General features: G+C 42.0%; 1 protein-coding gene across 1 annotated transcript; it reads left to right on the forward strand.

The window, feature by feature from the left end:
- The first annotated feature begins 952 nt into the window (after positions 1-952).
- Positions 953-11,028, forward strand: Sele (selectin E). Its single transcript, XM_075987469.1, has 14 exons — positions 953-1,017; positions 1,347-1,430; positions 1,938-2,321; positions 2,884-2,991; positions 3,407-3,595; positions 4,510-4,695; positions 4,798-4,986; positions 5,957-6,145; positions 6,466-6,654; positions 6,748-6,924; positions 7,530-7,640; positions 8,377-8,398; positions 8,505-8,577; positions 9,460-11,028. Exons 2-13 carry the CDS (start codon positions 1,394-1,396, stop codon positions 8,560-8,562), a joined length of 1,839 nt encoding a protein of 612 aa, XP_075843584.1. The 5' UTR covers positions 953-1,017; positions 1,347-1,393; the 3' UTR covers positions 8,563-8,577; positions 9,460-11,028.
- Positions 11,029-11,705: the final 677 nt, after the last annotated feature.

Here is an 11,705-nt window from a genome sequence, read left to right on the forward strand (position 1 = left end):
CATTGTTTTTAACTGAACTATACATTTTCCTCACTCCTCTTCTTTGCTCCCCTCTCTCCTTCTGCCTTCGCCCCTGTCCCCCATGCTCCCAATTTATTTAGGAGATCTTGACTTTTTTCTCCTTCCTAGGCATATCCATGTATTTCTCTCTTAGGGTCTTTATTCTTTAGGTTTTAGATTTAATCTTACCAAAGATCTGAGTAAGCAGTATGTGGGGTTACATGTCTACAACTGGTGAACAATAACAACCATATTTAGCTACATAAAATGAAATGAAGGATTGAGATAGTGACAGTATCTAGAAAATGTAAGATGACAGGAAGGTCACAGAGGTAAATTTTTATCTCCCACTTAACCCTATTTTGTAGAAACAGGGCACTATTTGGAATAGGTGAGTGAAGCTTCATCATAAGTGTAAGGATATGTGTGAGAATAACTATGTGAGAATAGGTGTCTACTTCACAAATCTCTCCACTGTGCATGGTGCCCGTTGGAACGGGCTGAGGCAGCAGACGAATGAAGGGAAAGTGGCTACTGATGTATTAATGACGGCTAAGCATGAGAGAATGAGAGTGGCGGATCCCGAGTGATATTTATAGCTTATGTTTATGAAACTAATTTCTACACACGAGTGAAAACAGTAGCTAGTCTTTATGACAAGGGAATTAAAATCACACGTTTGCATCATACTTAATAAAATTGCATACAAATTATGAAAGCCTAGAACAAGGATTAGCTTGGAGTTTCCAACAACACTATGAAGTTTTTTTTTTAAAGTGCGGTGCATATTTCCAGAAATCTTTTTGGATGTGGTTGAGGATTTCCTCTTTAACAGATTTTGATAATTATGTCCTGTGACTCACAGGAAGCCAGATCTCCTATAAAGAGCCTCCAGCAGAAGCAATACTCAGTGGTCCTTGACTGACTACACATCAAAACTGCTAGAAGAACGGAGGGACAGAAGCAGCAGCAATACACCTGAGAAATCCAACACCCCAGCGACCATTCCGCAAAGCAGTAAGTGCAGCTTCCAAGCCAGAGGAGCCTCGGGAATAAAGCATAGATTTATATGTGTGTACACATATGCAAAAAAACTCTGATAAAGAGATCTGTCTATGCTGTTAGAGCATTGTCATTAAGATCTGCCTTTTCTCTTTGCTTAAAATGATGAAAATCTTCAAATTTGCGTCTATCCACCACAGTAAATGTCTTTGCAATAATTAATGACATACAGGAATCCTTGCCTAAAACCTCATGGTGTCACCTTAAATGCTGTGACAGAAGGGTGTGAGTAACCCAAACCTAGAATTTCCTTCTGTGGCTAATTCTGCACTTTCTCTCCTCAGAAGAGTATCTCCAGTCCTGTCTCTGGGTGAGAGGAATCACTGGAGCCATGAATGCCTCACGGTTTCTCTCCACTCTCACTTTTGGTAAGGTGGGGTCATCGGAGACCAGACTCTCTTATCTTCACCCTCCTGGGTCTTCAGAACAGGGTATCTTGATGTGTGGGGCTGCTCTGTGCTTTGCAGTGGAGTTAGCAGGACTGCTGACCTCTCTCTGTAGGGCTCTGCCCTCTGGTAGGAATAGTTAGTTTCCTTACATGGGAAGGATGGATCCTAGGTGACCTATTCAGGCATTGTGAAGATTCATCCTTTTGCTTCTTGAAATGGGGCCTCAAATAGGGGTGTCATAGCATCCAACAAGGCTTTGTTTTCTGTGACAGGCAGCGGTCTGTGGAGTTGGAGTGTTACATTATGATAAAGCATCAGCGGGTGGCCAGGCACACAGTGATACACAGACATGCTACACCCCACAGATGGGCCTCTTTTTACTTTTAAAAATCATAGTTTGGGCTATCAGAAAGATCTCTATAAGCCAAAAAATAAGACAACATAAAGCAGGACTAAATTTTCTATTCCTTTCTTGACCCAACCCAGTGCTTCTCATTGGAGAGAGCATAGCTTGGTATTACAACACCTCCATCGAACTCATGACATACGATGAAGCCAGTGCGTACTGTCAACAGAAGTACACACATCTGGTGGCAATTCAGAACAAAGAAGAGATCAATTACCTGAACTCCAACCTGAGATTTTCACCAAGTTATTACTGGATTGGAATCAGAAAAGTCAATAACGTATGGATCTGGGTGGGGACCCAAAAGCCTCTGACCGAGGAGGCTAAGAACTGGGCACCTGGTGAACCCAATAACAAGCAGAAGAATGAGGACTGTGTCGAAATCTACATCAAAAGACTCAATGACCCGGGCATGTGGAATGACGAGAGATGTGACAAAAAGAAACTGGCTCTGTGCTACACAGGTATGAAGCTTCTGAATGGAGGTGGGGTGTTTCTATGGGGAGGCAGCGTGGCATATTTAGAGGATGCAAACTAATCAGTCTCTGCTGTGCACATTTTCTGTTTTTAAAGAGATGGCTGTGAAACATTCCAGCAATAATGATATCTATTTGTTTTTTACTGATTGGTGTGAGTAAAGGCAAGAATGTATGGTTGTATGTATATGAAGATACATGTATACATATATATATATATACATATATTTCTATCAATATGCAGAGTATATATATACTCAGATACAGTACATGTTTTTTAGCATGACACCATCTTCAGAGATGTTATGAATTATTTTTTTCTTGCTTGGTGCCAAGCACAGCTATTCTGCTGATGTCCATTTATTATCACCAAGTTATACAATAGCCTGGAACTGGAATCAGATGTGTCAGTAAAAATTCTGAGCATTAATGCCATTAGTGTTATCTGGATTGCACAGATTATAGGCTAAAACCAGACAAACTCAAATAAAAAATGCATGACAAGCACCATACAAATTGATCGTCCTCATCTGTTTTGTGCTTTCTGTAGCTTCCTGCACTCCTGCATCCTGTAGTGGCCACGGTGAATGTGTAGAGACCATCAACAGTTACACTTGCCAATGCCACCCTGGCTTCCTCGGACCCAACTGTGAGCAAGGTAAGTCTTTTCCTCACCTGTTCCTTTTCCAAAGCTGGCAACTCCCTCCTGTGGTTCAGATGGCTTGTCAGACGGGGCCATGTGTTTCCTCCACCTGAATACACACAATAAGAGCACTTGGTAACTGAGACTATCAACTCAGACCCTCCTGGGTCAAACTCCAGACTTACTACTTATTACTTATGGCACCTTGACAAAGTAGTCTTATAGAATGTCTGAATATTTCAGTCATATTAAACTAAACAACTTCATATGACAACTATCTGTATGAAGATAAACCAGCTTCATAGTCTAATGCTTCCATAGAGCCCAGACCACAGGAAATGCTCAATGGGCAATAATTATGGTGTCCAGTGTTCACACTCCTATGCAAGGTGAGAGAGGAGCCAAAGTGTGACTTCGTTCTCTTTTTCAGTTGTGACGTGCGAAGCGCAGAAGGAGCCTGACCACGGAAGCCTGGACTGCACACATCCTTTTGGCCTCTTCAGCTATAATTCCTCCTGCTCTCTCAGCTGTAACAGGGGCTACCTGCCAAGCAGCCCAGAGACCACCATGCGGTGTATGTCCTCTGGAGAATGGAGTGCGGCTGCTCCATCCTGCAAAGGTAACTTTCAATGTGCACTAAAGCTTCTCACTCCAAATTGCCTTAGTTCTTACCCAACTTACAACTTCTTTGTTGTTTCATTTAGTAAGATGTATTCTCTCTATGAGTTGTGTGGGCAATCTGGTGCCTGTTTGGTTTAACATGGCCTTTTTTCCATTCTTTTTTTTTTTTTTTGAAATGGGTGTTTCCGAGGCCCTGGTGACATGGAAAGGAAGGTGTAAGGAGATGGTGGAAACACATCTAGACAGCTGTATGGCTTTCTCGTGGACTTTCTTGTTTAACTCTTCCATGCAATGGGACAAACTTTAGCACTGTGTTGGTCAAGGAGCTTTACTATCTCTTTGTGCAGTTCTCTGGTCCCATTACAAAGATTCATTGCTCAGGTCCTTCGAATGTTCATACTGCTTTTACACCAAGCCATGAATCTTGATCTAGAGGCTGTTATTTTTGTTGTTATTTATATATGTAGTAAAATAGATCAGAGATCGTCCAGCATATTCAAAACAAAAATTAATAAAAGAAGAATGAATTATGACTAAAGACTAAAACATTTGTTATGGGTTTATCTATATGTTATCAATAATTGTTATCAAGAATATGTTATCAACAGTTTGGGTTTTGCTGGGCTGTGGGAGTACACGCCTTTAATCCCAGCACTTGGGAGACAGAGACAGGCATATCTCTGTGAGTTCGAGGCCAGCCTGGTCTACAAGAGCTAGTTCCAGGACAGGTTACAAAGCCACAGAGAAACCCTGTCTCGAAAAACCAAAAAAAAAAAAAAAAAAAAAAAAGTTTGGGTTTCACCCTTTGAAGATGGGTTTCACCTTTTTTTATAAACCCTACTTCCACAGAAGATGAAAACATCTATGGAATTTTCTTTGTGTAGAACTCTCTCTTCTCCTTCATCTCCTCAGTGGTTGAATGTGAAGCTTTGGCACACCCTACCAATGGAGTCAGGAAATGTTCCCCGAATCCTGGGAGCTTCCCATGGAACACGACCTGTACGTTTGCCTGTGATGAAGGGTACAGGCGAGTTGGAGTCCAGAGTCTGCAGTGTACCTCCTCCGGCGTCTGGGACAACGAGAAGCCCTCGTGCAAAGGTAGAGTTCTTCCGTGTGGCGATGCATCATGTTCTCTTCCTCAGCTAAGGCTTGAATCGGGCAAACCAGGTTTACTAATTTGAATGGGTGCTTGGGTTTCAGCTGTGACCTGTGATGCCATCCCTCAGCCCCAGCATGGCTCTGTGAGCTGCAGCAACTCAACAGCTGGAGAACTGGCCTTTAAGTCATCCTGTAACTTCACCTGTGACCAAAGTTACATGTTGGAGGGGCCAGCCCAGGTTGAATGCAGTGTAGAAGGGCAGTGGACACCACAGATTCCAGTGTGCAAAGGTGAGCAGCAAACTGTACCTTCTAATACTTTCATTTCGAAAACATCCATCATCTTCTGTCTTGAGCACTGACAACGACATCAGGCGTCCCCTGTAACTATAGATACCAATTACGAGGGCAACAGCAATACCTTTGAGATTGATTAAAAAAAAAAATGAATGCACAGCCAGGAAGCAGCACTGCAGGCAAATAACATATGGATTTTTGTTTGTTTCTAAACTAGGATATATTAAGAATACTAATGTGTTAGCATTGGTATAATAGAGTAAGGAGAATTCATAATGTAAGAGAAATCCTATTTAAAATGTAAAGTGCAGAATAATGAAAGTATTATCATCACAACACCTCTAAATTCAGAGCTAGCAGCAATGACAATGCCCCCAGCTTGAGGTCTGTCACCAACAAGCATTGTTCTGATACAGACATAAAAGCAATAAAATTTAATTCACTTTTCAGCAAGGGCAAGAATGTTCAAAAGACACAGCTTTCTTTATCCAGTGCAGGCATCCTCAGAGACAATTTAGTATTGAGTGAGTTCCAGGAGCAAACACACACAGACACACACAGACACAGACACACACACACACACACACACCACCACCACCAAACTTAAGCTAAGAGCAGGCAAATTCTGCAGGGAATCTTCTTTTCCTTTTTGACACCACACGGAAGTCTTCAGGACCCGTACCTTGTTCTTTGGTGATGTAAAACCTTCCCCTTTACCCTCCTTCTACATATCAACCCAGTGTGGAGGCACCATATTCTTGTTAATGGTTGCCTCGTATTAGATGTTATTATCATAGAGATATTGGGTAATGGTGAAAACACAGTTGCCTTTCTAGGAATTTGTGATGAAGAATTGTCTTGAGTTCTTTGAGCAAAACTTTGTGCCACTTGAACTTGGCCATCAAAAGACGAATGGTCTCTGGTATCACCATGGTATTTTCTCTCCCTTTCTCTGATGTCTCAGCTTTCCAGTGTAAAGCCTTATCCACGCCACCGCGGGGCTCCATGAAATGTCTTCCCAGTGATTCTGGACCTTTCCACAGTGGATCCAGTTGTGAGTTCTCCTGTGATCAAGGATTTGAACTGAAGGGATCAAAAAGGCTTCAGTGTGGCCCAAGAGGGGAGTGGGACAGCAAAAAGCCCACATGTTCAGGTATTTTCTCTTTAGAAATTCTCTTTCTCTGTCTCCTTCCCTCCCTCTCCTCTTTCTCTACCGCGAGTTCCATGTGTGGAGATCAGAGACCAACTAGCAGAAGTCTATTTTCTCCTTACGTATGGGTCCCAGAAATGAAATTCAGGTTGTGGGGACTGGTGGCAAGTGCCTTTCCCTGTCGGGCCATCTTGCTGGCCCCCTGCGACATACTTTGAATTTCACTACCAGATAGACACTACTGAACATCTTTGTGGCTTGGTTACCCTCAGACTCCTACGATAGTCCAATGCTTAAACCTGTGCATGGCTCCTCTATTGCAGCTGTGAAATGTGATGCACTCCCTCAGCCCCAGAACAGTGTAATGGAGTGTGCTCATGCTACTACCGGAAACTTCACCTACAAGTCCTTGTGCAACTTTCAGTGCAACAAAGGCTTCAAATTACATGGATCAGCTCAGCTTGAGTGCACATCCCAGGGCCAGTGGAGCCAGGAGGTGCCCTCCTGCCAAGGTACTATTGAGTTCAGATTCTCAGGACACACATCCAGTTAGCTGTTCTGTGGTGAGGTTTTTCTGATTCCTACCATGGCGGTGTCATTTGCAGTGGCACAGTGCTCAAGCCTTGAAGTGCCAGGAAAGGTGAACGTGAGCTGCAGTGGGGCGACTGTTTTCGGCACTGTATGTGAATTTACGTGTCCTGATGGATGGACACTCAATGGATCTGCAGTTCTGACGTGTGGTGACACAGGACACTGGTCTGGGATGCTGCCTACCTGTGAAGGTGATGCATTGATTGGTGGTAGTTGCCTGGGGGAGAAGGTTGCAGAAGGGGTGTTATATTGCTAAGGAAGCTAACTGTCCTTTATGCCAAAACCAGAATGGTAGATTATAGGGATGGATAGAAAGAAAACAGAAAATGATGCATGTCATAGGAACAGGTAGAATGTTTTGCTCTCATCTGTGACCCCAGTTCCCTCTCGAATACTTTCCACTGGCCCTCTCCGCTATCACGATTTATTTCCATTGCCCTCCCTTTGACTCCCTTTAGACCTCTTTCTGCTCCCTCATAGTGGGATTCTGATCTTTGGAAGGGGGAGATCTAGAGACTGAAGGAGGAAATAAGAAGCACACGACAGAAGGCAAGGATAGCAGTTTAGTGTTAACTGAGGTGTTGTGTTCTAATGTCGAAGAGCTTGACGAGGCTGTGTTCTGCCTGGAAACACCGGGACCAGCTTCAGTGGTAGTTTTGGAGGAACTGTTTAAATCTTCAATCTACATGGTTCTGCTGGCAGTCATGAATACACAGAGGAAAGGCCAAATGGACAGGCCAGAAAGACTCTAAAGCCAATTGTGGCTTACGCTGTTCCCTGTGACTTGTTTCCTCAGCCCCCACAGAAGCCACCCGTCCCTTGGTACTTGCACTTTCTACAGCAGGAACCTCGCTCCTGGCATCATCTTCATTTTTCTACTTGTTGCTGAGATACTTTCGAAAGAAAGGTAAATTCAAAAAGTCGAAAAGTGTGTGTGTGTGTGTGTGTGTGTGTGTGTGTGTCACTTATGAGCTATGGTCTCTTGAAACTTTTCACTAGAATTTAGAAAGTAGAACCCACTTGTGAAATAGCCCCCGCAAATGCCAATATAATCAAGGTTTCATGATAAGATTTCTTACTCAACTCTGTTGAAAGTTTGAGGAAACGGATGTTGGCTGCACTAATACTGATTAACTCTAGGGGGCACTACTCACTTCCAGTTCCACAGTGTCTGCGGAGTTGCTCGATGAGAATTATGGAGTTACACTATGATTCTCTTGGGAGAATACGTGAAATGATTTCAAGTAACAGAGAAAATTGGTTGGAATAGCCTAAATTTTTGAATATATATATCACCAGGTATAGGAAATACAATATCCATGGTCACTTTGGTCCACAGACTATTTAAATGTTTCTAATTAAAACTTGAAATTTAGACATTAGGGAATTTCATGTAAAAGTATGGCTTTTGTACTTCTCATGAGAGTTTAAAAGAAGAATCAGACAAGCTGAGCATCAGTTTCTTGGGTCAGCAAGCTGTTCTGTTCTTTGGGCGTTTATCCTCGGCATTTTACCTTAATCGCCACCAAATGTCTGTCACAGAGCCCATGGTACTGAGAGTATAAACCCAGATGGGAGAAGTAAATCAGTCTAATTTGCTTAAACGTCATCAGTCCAAATTAATACTTTCCTCTCTCTTGCAGCGAAGAAATTTGTTCCTGCTAGGTAAGGTGAATTCTTGTGCAAAGCATGCCATTTAATACTCCATCTTTAAATTTTCTCTTCATGTGGGAAGGCAGTGCTTGATGTATTTTTTTTCTTGCTTCCACAGCAGCTGCCAAAGCCTTCAATCATATGGCAATTATCAAGTACCTTCTCACATTATCTAAGTTCACAACCATCAGGTATGACTTGGGCAGGTCGTGTGAAAGAGAGAAAGATCCCCTTTCCAAATGGTGTCCCTCGCTGGCACCCTCAAGCCTGCCATTGGCTAGAGGAAATCCCCATCTTCATGGAAGTTCATAGAAAGTTGTTTGGTTTCTTTGTGGAAGGAGAGGGAAGCCCAGAGTTCTGTCTTTCTTGGATCATTTTACTTGTAGATGATAATGGTGGTGGTAGTGGCGAATGCTAGCCCCATTCAGCAATCAGGTGCTTAAGCATGGATCTAAGCTGGGGACGCTGAGAATGTGGGACTGTCCCCTTGTTCCTCTGAGATGAAGAAAAAGAGGCACAACATTTATGGGAACTTCTCTGAGTTTCCAAAGCTACCGTGCAGTGTGGCTAGGATTCAAACCCCAAGGCTTGTGTGCTGAGTCTGGACATCTGTGATCCTCAATAGCTGCATTGCTTCTGGGAGTATAGCAGCAAGGTCAAGACTTTCTAAATCAACTTTTCTTAATGAGCAGAATTTGTGGTGCAGTTTGGAGCTTAGAGAAACAATGGACAGAAAATAGATGTTTCAATTTGCCTCTTCAGCCCCCTTATTTTCCTTATTATCGGCATCTTTCCTCATAGTTCTTAATGGTGACCAACATAGTGAATTACTATTATTTAAAGCCCAGGGTGCACCATTCAGGATTCATTCTCTAGGTTGTACACTCCATAGATTTAACAGTTATAAATGGCTGATATCCACCATTACAGTATGATAGACTAGTTGCATTATTGTAACTCAGTGACATTGGGAGTTCATATCTGAACCATTCCCAAGAGCCTGTTTAAGAGACGTATTTTGCTGTTGCTTCCAGCATGCAGGATATTTGTAAGGTTTTCACTTATTTTTGCAGGAAAACAGATGCATCCTGGGAAATAGAATGATATGCAGAAAATGAGCTGCCCGTGGGACCCTGGTCTCTCTCGTCTGCTTAATAACCAGGATCCTGACTCTGTGGCTCAAAGTTCAGTGACAAGGCCAGCCCTCCACCGTTTCCTCTTTCCTAGCCACAGAACCAAGGACATGCTGGCCACAGAAGGTTTCGGGTACGCTCTTCAAAAGAGAGTGAAGGCACCAAGGCCCCGGAACAGCAGAATTCTACCTTAGTCACTCGAGAATCTGGGAAGAGAAACAGCATTTTGTGGCTTTGTTTCTTTCTCTTGTTCCCCATACAGTGTCTTGATTGTTAATGCCGTTATTGTTGTTACAGGGATAAATAGTATTTGTCAGCAGTTGTGAGCAAACAGTTTTCTATTTCTATTGTGAAAAAAAGGCAAAAGTGTCATAGCTTCAGGCTGTGGCATGGGAGTGTCAGAGGTGCCAGGTACAGATCCTGCTGACTGCTGTTAGCACTGCTAGGCAGGCTTACTGGATTTATCCCCATGGGATGCAGTGGGCTCTGAAATAGTCTCAGACATTGTGTTCTGTGTCCTTGCGTTGAATCTACCATGTTGTCCAGCATTCTTATTTCAGTGCAAGGATCAAAAGGACTTTTAAAAAATCAGAAATTCTATGACCTATGACAAGGCAAAAGTTATCTTAATTCATTTTTATTGGCAAGCTCTAATGTTTTGTCTGTAGTAAACTTATCTTCAGGATAAGGAATTACTGATAAGTTTAATTCCCGAGAATTAAACTGCAGCTGTTTTAAGACATGGTACTACCAGAATAATAGAATTTGAAGAGAGAGTTTGCATGCTTGGGGGATTTTTTTTCACCCCCTAAGATGTGTTTTTTCTTTAGAAAAGAAAGAACTTCCTTGAGGCCAAATGTTCTGATTTAGTAGAAGTGTAAATACTAAAAAGTGGAGGTGCATTTGAAAGTGTTTATTTGAAAGCTCATCTAAGCATAAATATGCTTTGCATTCCTATAAAGGAGGTTCTTATGTTGACAAGAAGATACCCGATTCTTGTCTATTGTATACAATTCTAAATCCATGATGAGGGTTCACCACATAATAGATCCGGGCAGTAGATTTTCAAAAAGGGAAGTGTCTAACAGTTATTCTGTAGTTGTTTCATTCTCTGTGCTCGTATGTTCTAGAAGAGTAGGAAGCTTGTCTACACAATGATTATGTTGTCTTATAGACATCAAAACTCCTAAGGAGTTTCACCTCTAGTTGGCAATGACAAATACTTGATCAGTAAGAACCCAAATTGTTCCCATCAAAAGCAGCTCCAGCTTCTGAATTGACATATTAGAGAAAGAAAGGTTTTGAAAAGTGCTTATGGAGTAGTGGCAATGGAGAAATCAGCGGTGAGCAAGGAGTGTGACAAGCATTAGGACCAAAGGGGTAGGAGAGAGGAAGAGAGACCGCAAGAGCTAGAGAAAGAGAGTAGCCATTGTGAAACTACACACTGTAAATGCCTATCTATTTTGTATCAGAAATAACTGTGTGAAATATGAATGTGGTCTGTATTTGAATTTTATAGAGTATTTTAAATTATGATTTATAATATTTTATGGTTTAAAGTATGTATTTATTTAAATATGTCGAACTTGTATTCACATGTCAGTATAATTGAAAATAAATAAGTTTCTACTTATCTTTGTGTATATAAGTGTAGTGGCATTTCAATTGTATTTTAATAACTTGTCTGAGGATCAGAAAAGTAAAACAGCCACACTGGCCAGCCTTATAGATGAGGCAACAATAACACACACCTTTAATGCCAGTAGCCACACTAGTTGCCATAGAAACCTTTAATCCTAGTGGTGAACTCCTTTAATCCTAGCCCTAGAGAGAATTATAAAATGGAAGGAAACAGCTATCAGACACACAATCTCATTCTGAGATCCCTGGAGGCAGGATTGCTATTTTTGGTCTGAGGTTAAGGTCAAGAACCAGTGGCTGGCTATTTTGCTTTTCTGACCTTCAGGTCAATCCCCAATTTCTCTCCCTGAGATTTTATTAATTGTGCATCATATAAGCCTTCTTTTTAAAAATCTATTTATTTATTATATATACAATATTCTCAGTATTCTGTCTGCATGTATGCCTGCAGACCAGAAGAGGGCACCAGATCTTATTACAGATGGTTGTGAGCTACCATGTGGTTCTGGGAACTGAACTCAGGACATTTGGAAGGGCAGGCAGTG

The sequence above is a fragment of the Microtus pennsylvanicus genome, chromosome 10 (genome assembly GCF_037038515.1).
Source record: "Microtus pennsylvanicus isolate mMicPen1 chromosome 10, mMicPen1.hap1, whole genome shotgun sequence".
Lineage (NCBI taxonomy): Eukaryota > Metazoa > Chordata > Mammalia > Rodentia > Cricetidae > Microtus > Microtus pennsylvanicus.